General features: G+C 39.1%; 1 protein-coding gene across 2 annotated transcripts in view; it reads left to right on the top strand.

The window, feature by feature from the left end:
- The window catches only part of EP300 (EP300 lysine acetyltransferase), a 72,828-nt gene that overhangs the window by 32,472 nt on the left and 17,596 nt on the right, over positions 1-22,760 (top strand). For both annotated transcript variants that reach the window (XM_082420558.1, XM_082420557.1), the window contains exons 7-20: positions 4,089-4,182; positions 4,750-4,887; positions 6,534-6,651; positions 7,314-7,488; positions 9,892-9,969; positions 10,432-10,541; positions 11,967-12,104; positions 12,734-13,171; positions 14,600-14,779; positions 15,001-15,145; positions 17,043-17,161; positions 18,363-18,602; positions 19,024-19,112; positions 20,975-21,055. In XM_082420558.1, coding sequence (XP_082276684.1) covers positions 4,089-4,182; positions 4,750-4,887; positions 6,534-6,651; positions 7,314-7,488; positions 9,892-9,969; positions 10,432-10,541; positions 11,967-12,104; positions 12,734-13,171; positions 14,600-14,779; positions 15,001-15,145; positions 17,043-17,161; positions 18,363-18,602; positions 19,024-19,112; positions 20,975-21,055 — 2,143 coding nt within the window. The remainder of the gene's footprint in view (positions 1-4,088; positions 4,183-4,749; positions 4,888-6,533; positions 6,652-7,313; positions 7,489-9,891; positions 9,970-10,431; positions 10,542-11,966; positions 12,105-12,733; positions 13,172-14,599; positions 14,780-15,000; positions 15,146-17,042; positions 17,162-18,362; positions 18,603-19,023; positions 19,113-20,974; positions 21,056-22,760) is intronic.

Below are 22,760 nucleotides of genomic sequence, written 5' to 3'. Positions count from 1 at the left end.
AGGGAAGGGGAAGTGTGAGCAGTGTTCTAATATCCTAAGTTGGGAGTGGTTTTTATTCTCTAATTGTATGGTAAAATAAAGGAGATTTGCCCTATGACTGTCCCTTTACTGTCAGGCAGTTGAACATCTAAGCAATTTTGTATAAATAGTTAAATACCCAGCACAGGTAAGCTCATAAGTTTTAATTATTTGCCTCTTATTCTAAAATTGTTCTTGATGATGACGTTCTTCTGTAATTAGACAACTGTCTAATTTGGAATAATCTACCATGCTTTTTCTTTTGAAACCCATTTTCATCCCTCTATTAATAAGTGCAGTAGGCTTTAGTTTCTGCACATTGTTTGATTCTAAATGAGAAAATTGGGCACGCTACTCTTGTAAGAATGTAAATCTTACTGATTTTTATTTTTTATTTTTAAATTTTTAAAAATTTATTTATTTATGGCTGTGTTGGGTCTTCGTTTCTGTGCGAGGGCTTTCTCTAGTTGTGGCAAGCGAGGGCCACCCTTCATCGCGGTGCGCGGGCCTCTCACTATCGCGGCCTCTCTTGTTGCAGAGCACAGGCTCCAGACGCGCAGGCTCAGTAGTTGTGGCTCACGGGCCCAGTTGCTCCGCGGCATGTGAGATCTTCCCAGACCAGGGCTTGAACCCGTGTCCCCTGCATTGGCAGGCAGATTCTCAACCACTGCGCCACCAGGGAAGCCCCTGATTTTTATTTTTAACTTAAGGAAATGTACACTATTTCATAACAAGCGATGCTAACTTGTTAAACAGTTATAGAGAAAGGAGTTTTAAAAACTGGACTAGAAACTGGAATGAAGAGCATTCCTGCCTTTCAGGCTTGTTTTCACGCTCTTGTTTATTAAGAGATCTGAGGACTTCCTTTCCCCCCTCTTCCACCTCCCTCCCTCCCTCTCTCTCTCTCTCTCTCTCTCTCTCTCCCTCTCTCCCTCTCCCTCCCTCCCCCCCCCCCCCCCCCCCCGACTTATGATTGCTTTTTTCCTCTCTCTTTCCAAGTTATGTAGAGTGCATCTTCCTTGAGCATTAGGATCTTGACCCAATGCAGTTGTCTACTCCTGACCTAGATTTTCTTTTTCTTTTTTTTTTTAATAAATTTATTTATTTATTTTTTGGCTGCATTGGGTCTTCGTTGCTGTGCGCGGGCTTTCTCTAGTTGCATTGAGCGGGGGTTACTCTTTGTTGTGGTGCACTGGCTTCTCATTGCAGTGGCTTCTCTTGTTGTGGAGCACAGGCTCTAGGCGTGCGGGCTTCAGTAGTCGTGGCTCGCAGGCTCTAGAGCACAGGCTCAGTAGTTGTGGCACACGGGCTTAGTTGCTCCGCGGCACGTGGGATCTTCCCGGACTAGGGCTCGAACCCATGTCCCCTGCATTGGCAGGCGGATTCTTAACCACTGCGCCACCAGGGAAATCCCCTACATTTTCATTTTTGTAATTGGTTGTTTCCCATTACTTTTTCAAGTTTCTGTGTATAATTACCAGTTTAGTTCTTGTCATCTTCTTCTATCATCTGTGTATTTATATGTACATTTATATGTACCCACAGAATTATTTGAAAGTTAACTAGCTTCTTGGATTTCTTTTTCCCCCTTTCTCAGTGTCTTTTTAAAAAATTTTTTAGGATTAAGATTAATCAGGTTTTTCCATTTCTTGTTATTGAGTTAATGGTGCCTTTTTGGTAATAACCATCATTGTGAGCCAGTACTTTTAGAATACCTCAGATATTTCTTTGCTGTGTTAGAGCCCATCTTGAAAACTGGTGTAAAACAAACGTAAAATGTCATCATGGTTTCTTTTCTTCAGGCACAAGCCAGATAGTCAAAGGCCTCCTTTGAAGTAATTTTTCCTTTTATACCAAAGTCCTGTAATGCTGGGACATTCTCAGAGTTATAAATTTTAGGTACCTGTGATTGACAAGGGCATTTGAATAAAAACAGCATTCACTTAGATGTACTGTGTGCTGAAAAAAACATACTAAAGGGGGCATGATCCCTACTTTTGAAACATCTCTAGTTTGGATGGGCAGATAAGTGACTAAATAGACAAAATAGCAAGATCTCTACTACGTGTATCAGGTTATAGAGATTCTGTAGCAGGGAGGGGAAGAGGGAATCCACTCCAGAACTCCAAATTAGAGCTTTTTACTGTAAGCCTTCCATGACCATATTTGACCACATTCTTAATCTTCTGGTTCCTATTGAATTCACTTATTCTGTAAAGATTTTGTTAGGGCTTAGAAAAAATATGTATTCTCCTAGGGCTTAGGATTTCCCCTAGGGCTTTAAATATATATATATATGTATGTATGTATGTATGTACTCACTGAATATTAGGTGTCTTGAATTCTTTTTTTGTTCATTTTCTTTCTGACTTATTCTCTGTCAGTGCCAGTAGTGTCTTTCTTCCTACATTTTTGTATTCTCAAGTGAATGCTCACTCTTAGGGTCTTGAATGCGAACCTGTGTAAGGGTATCCTTCTCAAGTTATGATGGAGCCATTACTTGCAGTAATGGACCTGGATACTTCAGAGGGAATGTTTGGCTGTGTTTTCATGTACCATCAGAAGGCAGTAAGATAAGCAAATTGATACATAGTGTAATCACTTTTTCTTTTACCTTCATATTGTTGTGACCAGTAAAACAAATCTGTGTTAAGGGTACGTAATTTTTCTGAAAATGAGTATTCACACGTGGAGTGTTCATAGTGACAAGTAGACCACTACCAGCAACTACATTTTAGAGCCTGCCTTGATGATGTCAGAAACAGAGTTCTGCCTAAGCATTTGGGAAGCATGATGAAAGAAGGCAACAGGATTTTTATTAGACATTGTCTAGAAATCTAGTCAATTATTTTCATTTTAGGGAAGTTTTTGTTTTCTTTTTTTTTAAATATCTTGGAGGGTATATTAATAAAATTGTATATCAAAATTTTTTAACCACACGAAAATCTAGTTTAGTGTAAATATTGTTTGTTTTTTTGTTTTTAAAGAAATAATTAAAATCATTAATCGAAAAAGTTAATATATGTACATAGAGCTATTCAAGCCAATTTGAAGGAGTATTCAATTTAAAATGTTTAACTCAAACACTGTTTTTCATTCCCCTCCCTAGGGGTCATCATACATGTCCTTACATAGATTGTGCTTATGAAAGCACCTGCATATATTAATTCAGTTCCCTGAACAATTTTGGTTCTAGTTTTTAGCTCCTTTTAGCGTCATTACTCTTATGGCTGTCCATACATACATGAGTGTAACTGTAAGACAGAATATCAAGTGGAAATCCTAAGTCAGTGCATGTATGCATGCATTTTTTCATTTGTTTAGCAGTTACCAAATAGCTCTCCCAAGAGTGGGTCAGTTTACACATCTATGAATTTTTATTGAAAATGCTTCTTTTCCCAAACCTTTCTCAACACTTGCTGTTCTCAAACTTTATAAAAAAGTTTTCATAGGAATTCCCTGGCGGTCCAGCGGTTATGACTCCACGCTTCCACTGCAGGGGGCACAGTTTCGAGCCCTGGTTGGGGAACTAAGATCCCATAAGCCACTAAGATTCCTCAAGCCGCACGGTCAAAAGAAAAAAAAAGTTTTCACATTTTCATACATAAAAAATATATTACTTTAAGTTTTACTTTAAATGCAGTTGAGCATATTTGCATACTTTTAAAGCTGTTGTATTTCTTTTTTATGTAAATTGCCTTTTCCTTTCCTCTTGGATTCTTCATCTTTTTTTCACTGGGTTGTAAAGGTACTTTGTGTATTAGCCTTTATATATGTGTTGCTAATTATATCACAAATGATTATTTATTATATACAATGCTAGCATTTTTTTCCCCCTGATTTGTCTTCTGTCTCTTGACTTTGTCTATGGTGGTTATTTTACTTATTACTCAAATTTCTCAATGTCCTTAAGACTTCTGTTTTGGGTCTTACTTTGAAAGGATAAAAATTTCTGTGATATTTTCTTCTAGTACTTTCATAGCTTTTGCTTTCTCTTCATCCGTTTTTGTTGTTTTTATTGTCGTTGTTGGTATTTAAAACACTCTGTCTTGCTTTTTGTTTTGACCTAGGTGCTAGTCCTATGGGAGTAAATGGAGGTGTAGGGGTTCAAACGTCGAATCTTCTTTCTGACTCGATGTTGCATTCAGCCATAAATTCTCAAAAGTAAGTTTTATCTTGGGTTGTGCCATTTGTCAGATTTCAGACACTTGTTAGAATTCCTTGAGTTTTTTTAATTTGCTTGATTTGAAGATATCCTTGATGAATGAAGACAAATAATATGAGTTTATTCTTTAGGCTCTCTATAACCTCTTTAGAACTTGTATCAATTATTTGGGGTAACTGACACCTTCCCAAATACAGTAGAAAGTTCCATGCAGCTGCTTAAAAAACGAGTTTGCTCTATCCCAGTGTTAACAATTAGTCCATTGCCCAGTGGATTCCCTGGGATAAGCTGTGTCAGAGTGACAGCTTAGTCTTATAACACAAGACTTAGTCTTTTAAACAGAAGACATCATCTACCCCTCCACACAAAGAAACGTTGTGGGTTTAACTCTTTTCCCTCACACAAGTACAAATACATACACACCATTTCCCCCAGACTTCTTTATGTGTAAATAGACTTGTCATAAGTGTATCGGCCCTATTGCAGTCATCACTGTCAGCTCTGCTTAAATGAGATCCTCTTTCTCCTACCCTTCTTCACTAAAACTATTTCACTCCTTTTTAAAGCCCAATGATGAGTGAAAATGCCAGTGTGGCCTCCCTGGGTCCTATGCCAACAGCAGCTCAACCATCCAGTACTGGAATTCGGAAACAATGGCATGAAGATATTACTCAGGATCTTCGAAATCATCTTGTTCACAAACTGTAAGATTGTTGGCTTGTCTTATTCATAAGGAGTTACCAGGTCAACATGCTACCAATCTGCCAGGCACTTAAACACAAGAGAAATATTACTGATTTTTCTATAGCCTGGCTGCTGCTGCTGATACTTCTGTGGCTTTCCTGCTTCCTATTCTCTGCTTCTCAACTTTTTCACCATCATTTGTTAGGAGTCTTTCAACCTTTAATGGTGTGTGAATGATTCTGCCTAGCGACAGTAATCAATATATATTAGTTAAAAATTATTCATTTAATACTGTCTTTACAAAACTCATATTTTAAAAGAAAAACTAGGTCTTAGATCATTAGAATGGTAGAGGCAACACTGTCTTCTGTTGTTATCCTTGGTAAAGCTTTTATTATCTTGACAAATTGAATCTGTTTGGGTGGTCTCTCTGTGGTCTTCTGGTCCTCCAAATGTGCACATAGTAGTAGTAGTTTGTGAAATACCCCTGCACTGTTTGGTGTGAAGTTTATGTATGCCAGGCACACTGCCTCACAAGCACTGTCTTGTTGGATGAAAGAGGGGGAAGGCATATAGAGTGGTAAAATGTAATGTGCCCAGTATCCTAAAGATAGAGCTCTGCCCTCACTGATTAGAGAGCTTATACTTCAAACAAAATGCAGCATTTTTTTTTTTCTTGGAAGAATCGGTCTTTTTTCATTTCCCTTACACTTAATAGAGGGATCTCCTTCAATTCATCCAATTTTTTATTGGCTTAGAACCATGTGGTCTGTCTTTTATCTTCTTATTTTTATGTTACATTGGCCTACTAATTCAACTTGAGCTTCATTTAGGAACTCTCAAATGATAGCATCAGAAATGGAATTTGACACAAGGAGAAAACTCTGAGATTTTAATACTGAATTAATAAGGAATAACCAAAACAAACTTATCTTGTGATCATAATAGATTATTTGGGATTGATCATCTGGCTTGATGCTAAATGTTTATTATGTGCTTGCAAATTTTTTACTAATTCGGGTTTCCATTTATTTCTTCTCCGCTTGGTTATTTCAGGTACAATACACAACTGAACATGAGATGTCCAGATGATAAAATTAGTAGCTGACATCACATTTTGTCAACCTTCAGGAAAGTTAGTGACAGGCGTTTTGCAGGGAATTGCTAGAGAGCAAAAGACATTGAATTTAGCAGAATTATTATGCATTTTTGTTCCTTTCACTTTAAGTTTTTGATCATTTAAGATTTTGTAGAGATTATTAGGTTTTATTTTACTAAGCTGAATAAAGAGAGTAGAAGGATCTTAAGGCTGTTGTTACTTGGTACTTTGGCAAAGGTCAGGTTTTCTCACTTCCTTTATGCAAATAGCATAGTATAATTTTTTTGCTCTACGTTAGAGTGACTGGGACCAGAGAGTATTTTTATGGAGTCATTTCTTAATTTTGATCAGGAAAACCCTTTCATTACCACAGAGAGACACTTTCATTTTGGTCAGTAATTTATATTTGAAGACATCTCATACCTCATTTTAAAATTTTACCTAAAGTGTTCATTGTATAAAAATGAGAAAATATTAATCAGGAAGACATTTAAAATACTGTGTACTTATATGGTGAGGAAAAAAATGCTGACATGATATAACAGTGGTAGGATTTTCTATTCCTAGTGTTCAAGCCATATTTCCTACTCCGGATCCTGCTGCTTTAAAAGACAGACGGATGGAAAACCTGGTTGCATATGCCCGGAAAGTGGAAGGGGACATGTATGAATCTGCGAACAACCGAGTGAGCATCTGTTTTTTCTACTCAAGGCAAAAGTGGATCTCTTCTGGCTGTTTAGTTTATTCCTCTTTGTTGCACGTACACGGAATACTATACTTGAGAGGACACCCTTTAGCCAGCCTGTCTTATTCTCACTGTGGAGTCACGATAACAAAGCAGTTTTCTTAAAGTGTGCGTCAAGAATCTTACATTTTTCCTCTTAATAATACAGTACACTCATGTGACACTTTATCTGGGTTGTCCTTCTGTCAGCTAAAAAGTGGTTGAGCTGTTACCAGCTCTGTGCTATTTTCACTATAATATGGTGAATCAGCTGCTTAGTATTTTCATCTCAAGTAGTAGTTCTGTATCAGTTGAAATTTCCTCCCTAAATTGGCACTTTTCCAAAATGTAGCATATTCTTCCCACATGCTGTAAATTGTAAACCTACTTTGAGAAGTCATGCTTTACTATGTAGGTTCATTATAATAGCAGCTTTTCATATGATCATTCCAAACATGAGCTCATATTTGGAATGTTGTAGGAAAGTAGATTAGATTTATTCTTCTCCGTTTTCGTTTCTGCCTACCTTTTTAAATGAAGCTAATGTCTGTTCTTAGTTCATTTTTTGTTACCTGATGGTAGTCCCTCTTTTTTCCTCATCTCTATTTTCAAAATTCAAAAAGGCGGAATACTACCACCTGCTAGCTGAGAAGATCTATAAGATCCAGAAAGAACTAGAAGAAAAACGAAGGACTAGACTACAAAAACAGAACATGCTACCAAGTGCTGCAAGCATGGTGCCAGTTTCCATGAACCCAGGGCCTAACATGGGGCAGCCACAACCAGGAATGACTTCTAGTAAGTGCTTTTTATTATATGTATTTTGGGGAGAAACTGAAATAAAACGGTTCCTAACCAGGTTCACTAATTTGCATTAGCTTGTGTAACTATTCTAGAGCTTTCAAATGACTCTTTTTTGCCTTTTCAAAGAAAATAATTCATTTTCTAGTAAAAACAGTAAGCTGAACAGTATATTGAAGATTTCTGGACATGGCTTGACAATATGGCATCATTTTTAGTGCCAAAGATATTATTCTGTCATAGTGACACCTAGGAAGTGATAGTCGACAGGTTTTCACTGATTTGCATATGGTAGGCAGCCAGCCAATAGATGTAGACTGAGCAGGTTCAAATACCTTACTGGCTTTGATACATCCTAAACAATCAATATCATGTTACTTACATTGTCACACTTCCTTCTTGACCCAATATGTTCAAAGGCTAAGAACTGTTTATTTTTTAGAAGCATCATTTGAAATTCATCTTGACAGTTTCAGCCTTCTTGACCTAATGAATTAACTGGATAGCCAAGATGATCGTGCATTCCATTATTCATTTATTGACTCATTACTAGGTTCCAAGCAGTGAAATATGGTGTGGGTACACAACGGTGAGGGAAAATACAGGCTATTTAAATGATGTGTGAAAGGCTGTGATAGGGAAAACCTGTGTTTCTTGAGTCAGGGAAAGCTGGCTACCTATATAGATAGTGCCAAATGAGCCAGCAGGTACCAGCTCTTAGGCCATTAGTGGTTTATAAGTGGGCTGAGAAATTTACCCCCCACAGGCCTTGAAGTAGTCAACTGGAGAACTTTTAGCAGCCTCATTTGTTAACTGCAGTGTTGTGCTAGATGTATTTTCTCATTGAGCCATGATGTGAAAAGAATTGAGAACAGCATTTCTGGCAGAGGGAACAGCATACACAGAGGCCCCACTAGCAAGGGAAAATGCAGGTATTTTTTGAGTAGGTAGGAGAACAACTGTTCAGAAACAAAGTCAAGACTAGAGTTGTGGACACTGCCTCAGTGCTAATGGTTTGAACTAGGGCAGTAACTAAGATACAGAGACAAGTAGACAAATTTGAGATACTTGGGTGTGGTAGAATTTACTTGAATTCTTCAGAAATTTGAGCCAAGTTAAAAGTTTATCAGATGTTAAACTGCAGTCTTATGTTAAAATAAAAACAGGATGGTACTGGTGCAGTAAGGTAGGGACAAATATTAGTGGAACTGAGTAGCCCTAAGTATATGTTTATAGACTGAGATTCCTGTCTTACCCCATACACAGGAATTAATTGTAGAAGAATCCAAATTTTTTAAACTTTAAACAAAAAGATCAAAAGTACTACACAGAATATTGAAGAAAATATAAAATGAAATGAGAAAGGTCTCTAAAGTAAATACTACCTGGAAGCTTTTTTTTTTTAATAAATTTATTTATTTTATTATTTTATTTTATTTATTTATTGTTTCTGGCTGCGTTGGGTCTTTGTTGCTGCTTCGTTGCTTTTCTCTAGGTGCAGCGAGCGGGGGCCACTCCTCGTTGCAGTGTGCAGGCTTCTCACTGCGGTGGCTTCTCTTGTTGTGGAGCATGGGCTCTAGGCACACGGGCTCCAGTAGTTGCAGCACGCGGGCTCAGTAGTTGTGGCTCGAGGGCGCTAGAGCGCAGACTCAGTAGTTGTGGCACTCGGGCTCAGTTGCTCCGCGGCATGTGGGATCTTCCCGGGCCAGGGCTCGAACCCATGTCGCCTGCATTGGCAGGCGGATTCCCAGCCACTGCGCCACCAGGGAAGCACTACCTGGAAGCTTTAAAGAAAGAAGAAAAAAACGGAAGATACCATAAACATAATTAGTGAGCAAACCAAGGAAACTATTTTCATATTAAAGGTGCTAGTTTCTTTAATATACATTTAGAGTATATACATATGTATATTTTCATCATTCTTAGTTATTTCTATTTTTGTATTTAAGAGGTGCGTGAGATATAGTGCAGTATGATATGTGTATTATTTAAAGTCTGTTCACAGTGGGCTTGTATGCATAAAAACACATTATTGGGGTACACAGTCAAACTTGGTCACTGGACAAAATCTGTGGCTATTGTCTATAGAGGTATTCTTCATACCAATGAAATAATCAGGCTTGATCAAATAACAGCATATTGAATGCTGTATTAGTCTTTTTAAATATGAGCTTTTATATTATTGTCCTGTCAGTGCTGAAAGCACCCTGGTTCATAAAGAAATGTACTAAAACCATTTGGATGCATCTTCTTGTGTTCCAGAAATAACATTTTCTTCAGGTTCCTGTCTAGTTCATAACTTTATTTTTTTGATACTCAGACTGAATTCTGTAAGTTACACTTTATTTTTTAAAGGGGAATGGCTGCCTGAAAGAGAACCATTTCTCTATTCCATTCTAGATGGCCCTCTACCTGATCCATCTATGATCCGTGGCAGTGTGCCAAACCAGATGATGCCTCGGATAACTCCACAGCCTGGTAAGTTATGAAAGAAATCAGTGTACTTAACCATGGCTTTTTTTTAACAGAGTTCCTAGTGTATTACAAGAGGACATCTGCCGCAGGCCAGCAGCAGGTATCATAATTACCTGCCTGAGAAATCAGAAAGCCTTTTATTAGAGTAGGAGCCCAGGGAGGAAGGAAGGGTGAAGAGCAGATTGGCTGACAGGTCAAGGGGCAAAAGACATTAAATGATCAAGCATCCATTTAAAAACAACTAGCCAAGATGAAATTTATTCCAGATTGTAAAATTTGGTTCAGAGACCATACATTAATTAACAGTGCCCTTCTGTGGCTGCTGTGAATGAAACAAGAGATTCACAGTTGGAAGCAGGTGCCTTTATTTGTCCTGATACAGTGTCATAGAATCATAAATAAGAACTCTTTTATTCTCCAATTACATGAAGGTGTTCAGATCTAATATTTTACACTTATTCACAGGTTTGAATCAATTTGGCCAGATGAGCATGCCCCAGCCCCCTATTGGACCCCGGCAAACCTCTCCTCTTCAGCACCATGGACAGTTAGCCCAACCTGGAACTCTCAACCCGGTAAGTTTGACCTCTGGGTAATCTTTTTGGCCTTTACTTGACATTTTTAAAATCCTTTTTCTTTGAGAGAAAAAATTCTCACGCTTGCTTAAACAGCTAACTATACATAATTAATTCTTAACGTTGATTTTTTTTCTATAATTCTGTTGTATTTGCCCTTAGTATAGACATGATTAAATAATTAAAACTAAACTATATACCACAATTAGGCAGAGAATACTAAAGTCCTTAATTTTCACCTACCTCTTTTACCTGTATGTGTTATTTTTAGAAATTTATCCTACAGAAATAATTCCTGAGATACTAAAAGGATATAATTTGAAGAAAATTCATATTAAGGATGCTACATTATGTACTGTGTTTTAGGAAAAGGCCATAGCCTGAATGTACTGTAAGGGATTCATTATGTTTAAATTACGGTACATCTGTAAATTGGAATGCTTCATAAGCAATAATTTCAGAACTTACATGATGGCATGAAAGGTGTTTACAGCTTTAAGTGGGAAAAGCAGGTGTCTAAAGTATATTTATTATAGGATCCTGTATCGTTAAGAACTTTCTTGATTATAATTTATATAAAATAAACACTAAAAGAAAGATTTCCTTCCAAATACTGTTCATACATAGTCACAGTACTAGAAAGCTTAAAAGAGCAGCCAGTTGCCGCTGCCTGGAGTCTCAGTGTTGAGTAGTCTGCATACTTTGACACAGTCATCTCTCTTCAGTAATGCCTCTCTTCCCCAAACACAGAACCTACCCAGGCAGGAAACTGTCAAGCGTGATGGAGGGGCAGTTGCCTGATTTTAGAGAGTGGAGAAGATGGCCTCTGAGCATCTCACTGCTCCTTATGCAAATTCTAAACCTGTCATCCAGCTTTCCATATTGGCCTCAACCCTTACCCTGCCTCTCAGAGTTAGTTAGTGCTATCAGTTGTTAAGCCTTTTTGGAGTTGTCTAGCACCAGTCTGCTGTGTTTAATGAGGGGTCTTATTCTTCATTTTAACCTATGAAACAAATACCTTTCTTAGACTATGAAGTTCTTGGCCTTTGGTATCCATAGTTAGTCATTATGGAGTCTTATAGTTTGTGCTTTAACAATACCACCTACGTAAGCAAAGACCTCACGAAATTGTGATTCGCTCTCCTCACTTATAAAACAAACGGAGTGTGTAGACAGTTACCTCTGTGCCTCATTCTAGATGCATTTGTGTAATTTCTTTACGGTGGGCTTAGGTAAGCTGTGAGGCTGTTCTCCACTATCTTGGCATGAGCGTCAGCTGTTGTAGCACCACTTTCTTCCTTTCCTACCCCACCCTCCCCATAGCAGGGCCAGAGCAATTGGTAATTCCAGCTGTAGTAGAATAACTGAAAAAAAACAATTTGGTGCTCTGTGTTTTTTTGTTTTTGTTTTTGTATGTGTGTACAGCCTATGGGCTATGGACCTCGCATGCAGCAGCCTTCCAGCCAGAGCCAGTTCCTTCCTCAGACTCAGTTCTCAACACAGGGAATGAATGTAACAAATATGCCTTTGGCTCCGTCTGGCAGTCAAGCACCAGTGTCTCAAGTATGTCTCACAAATGGGTTTTTGTTTTTGTTTTTTTTAAAACTTGTTTCCGTGATTCCTGACACTTCTCTTAATTTGGGTTTTTACAGAGAAGGGTGACAGCATATAATGGGTGGAAATAAATGATTAAGCTTTTAATAAGAACAGTTATGGACATGGTATTCTGAACATGAAAGGATTACTCTGTGACACAGAAGTGGTATTGATTGCTAATAAGTAAGAAAGATTAGATTTTAAATAAAATAAAATAGTTTTAACCATTTTTTAAAATAGTGAACTCTCTTTAAAATGACGTCTTACTGAGCACTGCAATGCAGAAAGAAGAAACCTGGCTGAAGAGAGCATAGTACAGCCAGAAAACACTGCATGCTCACCTGTCCCGTGCCTCTGCGGTGGCTGAGGCCATTCTGCTGATTTTTTTTAAGTCTACTTAATTAAATACTGTATTGGTTGGATTTTCCAAAAATATGACCCCAATAATAGGGTTTTTGACACATTTTGAAATGGAGGCATACATTGCTGGTTTCTGTTTAATCAGTTTGTGTCCTTAAATGTATATAGCCTGCCTATGTAAATATTTCTTTAATTCTGTTCTGAATTGCGTCTTGTTATGTTTTTCATTTTAACAGGCACAAATGTCCAGTTCTTCCTGCCCTGTGAACTCTCCTATAATGCCTCCTGGGTCTCAAGGGAGCCACATTCACTGTCCCCCTCTCTCTCAACCAGCTCTGCATCAGAACTCACCCTCACCTGTACCTAGTCGTACCCCAACCCCTCACCACACTCCCCCAAGCATAGGGGCTCAGCAGCCACCAGCATCAGCAATTCCAGCCCCTGTTCCTACACCTCCAGCCATGCCACCTGGGCCACAGTCCCAGGCTCTACATCCTCCTCCAAGACAAACGCCTACACCGCCACCAACGCAGCTTCCTCCCCAAGTGCAGCCTTCACTTCCTGCTGCTCCTTCAGTTGACCAGGCGCAGCAGCAGCCTCTGTCCCAGCAGAGTACAGCAGCCTCTGTGCCCACCCCGACGGCGCCACTGCTGCCTCCGCAGCCGGCAACTCCAGTAAGCAGAGGCGGGGCTTTAAGCAGGATCATGTCAGCTGTGCTGTAGTTTTACACTGCTTCTGTGCTGTTGCTTTATTCTTTTCTTCCTTTTTTTTTTTTTTTTGGGCCACATTACACGGCTTGTGGGATCTTAGTTCCCCGACCAGGGATCCAGGCCCGGGCCCATGGCAGTGAAAGTGCCGAGTCCTAATCACTGGACTGCCAGGGAATTCCCTGTGCTGTTTCTCTTCTGTGTTGTTTCTTCTCTTATTGTTGTCTCCCCAATTAGACTAGGATCTGTTTATAGTTACAGACCTTCTTTCTCTTTTTTCTTGCTGTCGTACCTAACGTAGGAGGAGCTCAAAAGATTTTGTTTAGATCGTATGTTGACCATGGTCATGTTGTATTCCGAGGCTCGAAGGCATGTAAGGAGAGGTGACAAGGGGAGAGCATCGACAGTACATTTAATACCCCACATGAACTTTACAAATATTTAAAGAATCTTTTCATACAGTCTGAACTGATGTACTCAAGAGCAAATGAACAAAATCATCGATTTATGAGTGTCTGTGGTACTAGCCAAAGTTGGAAAATTCATCATGTAAGAGATTAGAAAACTATGGGCCTGAAACAAACCGGTAGCTTCCTTGTGAAATGAAAGCCTTGTTATCTATGTAGTAGAGATCCAAATGCACATCTAATACTTGCATCCTTACTAATAGAACTCTATGTGTCACAATCTAAAACTTTCTACTTGATCACTGATACTAATATTTCAGTTCTCTGTCATACTGGCAAACTGAGGATCCCCATGAGTTACAGCTACTTCATAAAACGTTGCTTATCCATGACTGGTTCATCTTAGCTTCTGATATGTAAGGAAAGGCAGGATGCACAAAGGAAACTTAATTCTATGTAGGATAGTTTCTGAAAATACTAATTTCTCATTATGAGATATCTTATTGGAAGACTTAGGGAAAAAACAGAGATTGCTAGTTATCCCATTAGAATGTGATGATTCAAAACAGCTGCTTATTGTGGGAGTTCATTATATTCTCTCTACTTTTCTGTACATTTGAAACCTTTTCTAATGAGAAGTTTAAAAGAAAAGATTGCCAGTCATCCTTATTTTCCTTCCATTTTTCTATAAACATGAACTCCTCTGAAGTAGTCATTTCTGAAACCCCCCTCCCGGGCACACTGCCACAGAATGAGTTACTGAAGAAACAGTTGCCTACTCTTTTATCTGCAGCCAACCAACCGATATTTGCAAGTCCTCAGTCTCCTATTCTTGAGCGTAATTTACTTCAAGGGGGCGAAATAGGTCTAGTAAGTGAAAGCACCATCAGTGGGTGTAATGACACTAGCCTAAAAATAGGTAGTTAATCATGCCATCTTGTTGTGTGTAATAGGCAAACTTTTTGTTTTTCCCTCTCTTTCTACCCAGCTTTCCCAGCCAGCTGTAAGCATCGAAGGTCAGGCATCAAACCCTCCATCTACTAGTAGCACGGAAGTGAATTCTCAGGCCATTCCTGAGAAGCAGCCTTCACAGGAAGTGAAAATGGAGACTAAAATGGAAGTGGATGCACCAGAACCAGCAGATACTCAGCCAGAGGATATTCCAGAGGTGAGAGTAGGGCAGTTACTGCTATTTTTTGGTTAGGACCTCTGTCTAGGAACTCACACATGTTCCAGGAAAGTATTCTATAATTAGGTCTCATTTTATTGATTTCCATGTGAAAAAGGGTCTTCAGCTACATCCACAGGGGAGAGTAAATAAGATAATGATGTTATTGCTTCTCAGTTACATGTCTTTGGAAAACCAAAAATTCCTACCTTGCCTTTTAGACTAAAGCAGAAGACTGTAAAGCGGAACCTACAGAAACAGAAGAGAGAGGCGCTGAATTAAAAACTGAAACAAAAGAGGAGGAAGACCAGCCAAGTACTTCCGCAACCCAGTCATCTCCAGCCCCAGGACAGTCAAAAAAGAAGAGTGAGTCTCTTAGGCTCTGTGTTTGTGGAGGCAGAGAAAAAACCAAAGACCTTAGTAGAGTGAGATTGGGTTTCTTGGGCCTTGGAATTGAATTTTAATGTGATTTCATTAAGCTTGGAGCCCTTGGCCTGGTCTCTTCATTAGTGCTAATGTTGGAGAAGAAATTTTCTTTCCTTTAGGTATATGTGCTTCCTACAGTCACTGGGTGGCTAACAATTCCTCAAAATTATCTTTGTCAGAGGACAGAAATTATTAAATAATATCCTTGACTAAAATGCAGGAAATAATAGCAATAATAATATTTTTTGTTAACCTGCTGTGCACCAGGCACTGTGCCACAACCTGCCGTGTCTCATCTAAGAACTTCACAGCCCCTCTGTGAGGTTACTGATCCCTGTTTTGCAGGCAGGAAAACTGAGGCTCAGCAATGTCAAGTAACACTTCCCAGCTCACTCAGCCCAGGCAGGCTGATTCAGAGTCTCTGCTCTGAACTACGCTACTGAATATAATGAGTCAAGCCAAGCAAGCAGCAATGCTTAGCAGAGAGTGTTAAACAATTCCCACAGAAATTAGTTTACTAACTAGTTTAGGACTAGAACTTCTCGTGGCTCTAGTGACCCCTTCAGTGGCACAGGTAGGACTTACTCAAAGAGGAATCTGCTGGCTCCTGAAGATGATGTGTACAAAAGTGCTCCATGAATACAATATACTTTAAAATGATGGGGTTAAAAAATTATTTTCATTTAAAAATAAGGTTGTTGGGACTTCCCTGGCGGTCCTGTGGTTAAGACTCCACGCTTCCGCTGCAGGGGCATGGGTTTGATCCCCCGCGGGTCGGGGAAGTAAGATCCTGCATGTGCATGGCATGGCCAATGAATGAATGAATAAATGTTTGTTATATATGGAGATGTTATTTTGATCTAAGCTGCAACAAACCCAATCTTAATATTAGGCATCTGCTTTTAAAACAGCTAATCTCACAAATTTGCTCAAATTCTGTTTATTTTGAGCACAACAAAGTATGAGACAAAGAAGATTCTCCCGTCTATTTGTCTGATTTTTTTCATGTCAGCCCCCACCATGTGGTGAAAAAATACTCAAGGTACTGACAGATATACCCCCTTGAAGATAAAATTAATTTGTAAATAGAAGAAATAATAAAGCCTCTCTGCTCAGAGTGATTCAGAGCTCAAACTGGACCCTTAATGGCCAGCTTCTTAAATGGTAGTTTAAATTAATTCCATTTGGGACATGCCAGCAAATCTTTCCTGACTTTTGGGAGACATACTGAGAACACATTTGAGCATAATTTGATCAACTGAGTCCATCATTCTGGCAATAACAATTTAGTTCTTTCTTTAGGCTGAAACCTAACATTTTCCATTAAAATAGTAAATACGTCTTCTGCTGAAGCTCTAAAACATCAAGCATTTCAATGAAGGACTCTTGGCCTTCAGTGGCTCTGATTCCTTTGGCGATAAGACAGCACCAGGTCTAATTTCTGACTTGTTACATGCTGATACCAGGAAGGGGGGCTTCTGCCGTTCTTGCTTCACAGCATCCCCCACCTGTCGTATCTTTTGGAACATTCTGACAAGTCTTTTCATAAACTTTTGGAAGGCTTAGCATTCTGCTTCTACTCGGTCAAGACTATCTTAAGTGGGTTTCTGACTGAGAAATTATCTGAGCCATGAAGGGTATTTAAAGGTGACTAGACAAGGTGTTTTAAAGGATCTATCTGAACCAGGAAATAGAAACACCCTTAGTGATATTTCATGGGGACAATGTAGGGAATTTTGTGTTTTCTGAGTCTTGAGATATATTTTACAGTTTCAACTTGAACTTTTTTTCCTCTTTTGCTTAATTGGTAACTAATTTCAAATATACTCTTCTTAAGTTTTCAAACCTGAAGAGTTACGACAGGCACTGATGCCGACATTGGAGGCACTTTACCGACAGGATCCAGAATCCCTTCCCTTTCGTCAACCTGTGGACCCCCAACTTCTAGGAATCCCTGTAAGTATGTGGTGGTACTTCTCTTTTCTTTTAAAATTCGTTAACAGCTTTATTCGGATACAATTCACATATTGTACAAATCACCCATTTAAAGTGCACAATTTAATGGTTTTTGTGTATTAACAGAATTGTGCAGTTATCACCACAGTCAGTTTTGGATGATTTTCATCACCCCAAAAAAGAAACCCCATTTCCATAAGCAGTCACTCCCCATTTCCACCCACAGCCCCTACTACCAACCAACTGCTGGTCTGCCTTCTGCCTCTGTGGATTTGTCTCTTCTGGACATTTCATCAAAGAGAGTCTTACAGTATGTGGTTCTTTGTGACTGGGTTCTTTCACTTAGCATAATGTTTTCAAAGTTTGTCCATATTGTAGCACAAATCAATACTTCATTCCTTCTTACGGCCCAGCAATATTTCATCATATGGTTGTGCATACATTCTCTTTACCCATTTATTAGTTGATAGACATGTGGGTTGTTTATACTTTTTGGCTGTTGAGGATAGCACACCTGTGAATGTTTACATACAAATTTGTGTATCTTTTTATTTCTCTTGGGTATATATCGAAGAGTGAGATTGCTGGATCATATGGTTTATTTATTTTTATCACTTGAGTAGCAGTAGTTCGTGATAGAAAAGATAGATCCAAATTAGCTTCATCTGCTTTTAAAGTTGCCTTTATACACCAGGCTGCCGGGAGGTTTCATTTGAGTATTTTAAGTGGTATTGGATAAGTCACTGGAGTGCTTTGAGGGGCAAAAATCTGTTAGAATCTTTTTTTTTTTTTTTCCTATATTTTTCTGTGGCCGTAGATGGATCACCAATATTTTCTGGGCTTAGTTTCATCTGTGGGCCCCATCTAGTGCTGAAGTGTGAAGGGTCTTTGATTTCTTGGTCTTTTAAGTTGATCACAGGTGTACTATGGTAAAGTATCTGGAATCGCTCCTGTAGACAATCAGCTTGCTCCTACAAAGTCTAGAGTAGTTGTTATTCTCTCTGCCCCTGGCTGCTTCATATCTCTGTAGACTAGTGATTTAAAGAAGTGATGGGTATCGATCATTTCTTTGGAAATACAGACACATCAAAGACTCAACATTATCCAGAAAATGTATAATGATTATAGCAGGATATGCTGTGGACCTTGAATACACTGAGACTTTTGGATAATGTTGTTTTGGTGTCATTTGTCCTTCTAGGATTACTTTGATATTGTGAAGAGCCCCATGGATCTTTCTACTATCAAAAGGAAGTTAGACACTGGACAGTATCAGGAGCCCTGGCAGTATGTGGATGACATTTGGCTTATGTTCAACAATGCTTGGTTATATAATCGGAAAACATCACGGGTGTACAAATACTGCTCCAAGCTGTCTGAGGTCTTTGAACAAGAAATTGACCCAGTCATGCAAAGCCTTGGATACTGCTGTGGCAGAAAGGTAAGAAATGTTTGCACAGATAAGAACTGCATGGAAAACTTGCCAGTTAGAATCCTGAGTCATCAGATTGTAAGTTCATCTTGGGTAGGGACTTGGTCGTATTTACCTGTGGTGCACGGGGCGTGGCATGTACTAGTTTTCCTGTACATGGCAATTCACATTGAGTTCCTCTTGTCCTCTTCAGTTCTTTGGTAATTGGTGGAAGGATATGACTGTTAAGCTTACCTCAGAGTGGTGGAATAAAACAGTAGCAAACTAGATTAGTTTTAGTTCAGTGAACTGTCTTGGAAACTGAAATAACCCATTATAAGAGACATAATGAGAAGTAAGGCTTCACTAACTTCTGTTTCTGACTTACTTGCCAGTGTAAATATTTTAGCTTGCCCTTCAAACCATATTTAACAAATGGTTTCTTTTGCAGTTGGAGTTCTCTCCACAGACACTCTGTTGCTATGGCAAACAGTTATGCACAATCCCTCGTGATGCCACTTACTACAGTTACCAGAACAGGTAAGCTCGACCTGTGTGGCCCATGGTCAGAGTGTCCGCGTGTCCAGGGAGTGCATGCGGATGGACCAGCACACATACAGTCGTGGTTCATGTGTAACTTGCTTGAAAACAGCTGTACAGCACAAGTTCTGGTCTTTGCCTTCTGCCTTTGTTTGCAGAAGTAAACGGTTTTCTAGTAGAAAGTAGCTTTGTATCAGTTGTCTGGGCCCTTATTTTTATAAGGCAGGAACCCAAGGCATTAAGAAGTTAAGCAACTTTATGAGTCGGTGGCATACCTGGGATTATGTCCCAGGCCCCGTATTTTTTTCCCACTGTCCTTTTATAGCTCACCACAGCCTCAGGCAAAACAAAAAAATTTCAAACTAATTGGTCTACTTCTCTGTGAAATTGCTGCCATCTATTGCCATTCCCAAAACCACCCAGAAAACTTTAACCAAAGGTTTGTTAGCCAGCTGTATCTTCTAGGAAATGTTTCCTAAGTTTTTCTTGGAATATGTAAAAACAAAGGATCCCAGAGTATTTGCTTTGCCTCTGTTGAGCACATTAAAAAGAGCTCTGTACCAGACTGTTCCTTACAAAGATTTGCATACGACCACGGACGGTAGGCTTCTAATAAATTAGACACTTCTGCCTTATTTTCTCCTGCTCAAATAAGGGCTGTAATCACACAAATTGGATTCGCTAATCTATCTTAATCATGATTTGTCTCTTATTTTGTGTAATCAGTCAACAGTATAGCTGGCATGGGGTGTAAATAAAAAAGCAAGGCTGGACAGTCAATACTTTGATGACCCAAACCCATGGTGGTCGTTTTTGCTGAACTTGTGTGCTACAGATGTATTTCTAGCTTTGAAAAAGTCACTTAAACTTTTTGTTTTATTTACAAAAAGTTAGGTGCACTCCCCTAATGCTTTGTAGTCATAAGAATCTATAGTGTTTTACTCCTTAAAACCTAGGAAAAGTGGGGCTCAAGTTGTTATTGGCACCTTATGTTCAAAAAAGCAAGTGACAGCTGGCATGCTATAATCTCATGCTATAATCTTGGCATTTATGTACCTTTTTCGGATTTTAAGCACCAATCTACAGCACCCAGGAATATATAATCATGTATCTGCATACACCACTGCCTTTTCCCTCTTGAACTATGTCAGTTGGTGGCTACAATCAGTATTTAACTGCTTGTGCAGACTTTTTATTGTACGTATGTGGCTTCCTTGGGATCAAGAGGAAATTTGGGGTGTTTTTTCAGACCACAGTTGTTTCTAGATGATTATTTCCTGGTACTGTATCCATAGTGGATTTTTTCTTTGGAAGTGGGGAGGTTTTTTTCTTTGCTATGTTTAGGTAATAGAGTAGTAGTTCTTCTCTCCACAGTATATTTATCCTACTTTCGATTATTTGCATCAAGTAGCATTAATTACTAAAATGAAAGGGTGTAGGTCTGTGTGAGACTTGTTTGTTTTATTTGCTGTAATCATTTGCTACTTGTGATCCCATTGAGATATTTAATGCTAATCTGTGCTTTGCCTTGGCTTTCTGCTTTGTGTTGTCTTGTCTTGCTTTTATGTTTTTTGTTGTCCTGCAATCCCTCATTTCTTCGTTTGTTTTGTGTTTTTTTTTTTCCTCCCTCATGCTTGTCGTTGTCTGCACTTGGCTTTGATTGCAAAACACAAAAACCAAAAACAAAACCCAAACTGTGGTGCCCATAAATCTGCATCATTGAATGTCCTTGTCGCCGTTGATGACCTGCTCTCTGCTCCCGCCCCCCTCTTGGCCTGCTGTGATTGGTGGCTTCGTTGCTTGGCTTGGGCTGTGTTGTGTGAACGGAACAGTTCACCCCAGTATGGCCTTCTTGCCGACAGGTATCATTTCTGTGAGAAGTGTTTCAATGAAATCCAAGGGGAGAGCGTTTCTTTGGGGGATGACCCTTCCCAGCCTCAAACGTAAGTAACTATATTATTTTGGAAAGTACGCTCTTATTTCTCAGTTTGTTGTTAGGTGATCATGCTCAGGCTTCTAAGTGGTCTTGGGTTATGCTGTCCAGTATCATGTAGCCACAGGTAGCTATTTAAATTCAAATTAATTCAAAGTAAATAAAATTTAAAATTCCCAATTTCAGTTACTCAGTAGACAGTCTGTGGCTAGTGGCTGCCATATTGGTCAGCACAGACAGAGAACATTTCCATCATAGCAGTAAGTTGTGTCGGTACTGATCTAGGGAATACATCAATATTGGATGGTCATTTTAGATATATTTCTTCTATAGGGAAATAATCAGCTTCTCCTAAAAAGTGAAAGGCTGCAGTGCAAGGGAACTTCATTGTTAACTGTTTTGAGTTTGAGGGGAATTGAACAAATATAACCACCTGACAGCCTTCTCATAAAGGTTAACGATACCAAAGTCATTATAATCGTCAGTATCATTTAACATCATTAGGGGTTTAGGAGTTTGTGAGAGTGATTTATTAGAAAGAGACTTGGTTGGACTTTGACAATCTCACATGCTCCTGTGGTTTGGTAAATTCCAAGAAAAATTTTCAAACATAGCCTAAACTGCCTCATAGTACTTCTAATCTCTAAGATTTAGTTTACACACTCAAATTTGGACTGTTTTAGAAAGAAAGAACTATTTGGTGTCCTTCTAATATTCTTCAGCTTCTTCTCTTCCGGTTTAACCTATAATAAACAGTCAATTCAGAACATTTCCCCAAAAAGTATGGAATTGTTATGTTCCTAGTAGAAACAGGGCTTCTGAGAAAAACTGGTTAGTGTTTCCAAATTGGGTTTTCAAGTTGTACTTTTTCTTCAGTCACCATTGACATATAATGTAGTGGGGTCTGGTACTGGTCTTGGGGTAGATACTGGGTCCCCTTGAACCTTAAGAGATGTTTCTGACCTTGGCTAAACCAGGGAAGTCAGGACTGATGCAGTAAAGGGAGGCAGCCTTACCATGGGTACTACTGAGTAGCTTACCACATGTTCTGTACCTTAGGACAGCACCACTCTGACTGTGAAGAGTGTAGAAACCCCTCTTGCAGTTCCTGAGGTCGGCAGTGAGCCTGGGAGTATGTGGTACTAACAAGTTCCCAGGTCCTTCTAGGCTGCTGGTCTTTAGAACACACTTTGGGTAGCAAGACCTTAGGCCAGGTAGCGATGAATCTCTAGCCTGTAACTAGTAGAAAACAGTTTAAATGTGGAAATGTCCTCATTCCTCACTTTTGTGAGGTAGAGTCACAGTAGTCAAAGTTGGGCCCCCTGCAGTTTGTTCTCGGTAGAGAATAAGACTGTTAGCTCCTGTATTTGTGAGGCTATGAGCAGTGAGGTAGGCTAGATTTCAGGGTAGGAGGCCACGTGAAAATTTTTAAATGAATACCCTTTTTTTGGCTAACTCTTAAGTAACCTGAAATATGTATTCTTAATATTGAAATTTTTTATTAATATAAAAAGTTTGACTAGACTGTCCTGAAAATTTAGTATTTTTTACAAATAGTGGTTTAGCTCCCTCTATACACAGTATCTTTCATACGTAGCTCAGTCTAGGCACATTAAAGTATTAGAAGGTGTAAATACCTAACACTAAGAGTAGTAGGCAAGATTTTAAAAGGAAAAGAAGAACAAATTCATGTTTTTAGTTCTTACTGGGTTCTC

This window comes from Balaenoptera physalus (genome assembly GCF_965194825.1).
Source record: "Balaenoptera physalus genome assembly, chromosome: 13".
Taxonomy (NCBI): domain Eukaryota; kingdom Metazoa; phylum Chordata; class Mammalia; order Artiodactyla; family Balaenopteridae; genus Balaenoptera; species Balaenoptera physalus.
The sequence above is the reverse complement of the archived record's forward strand: the minus strand, read 5'-3'. Positions and strand labels throughout refer to the sequence as shown.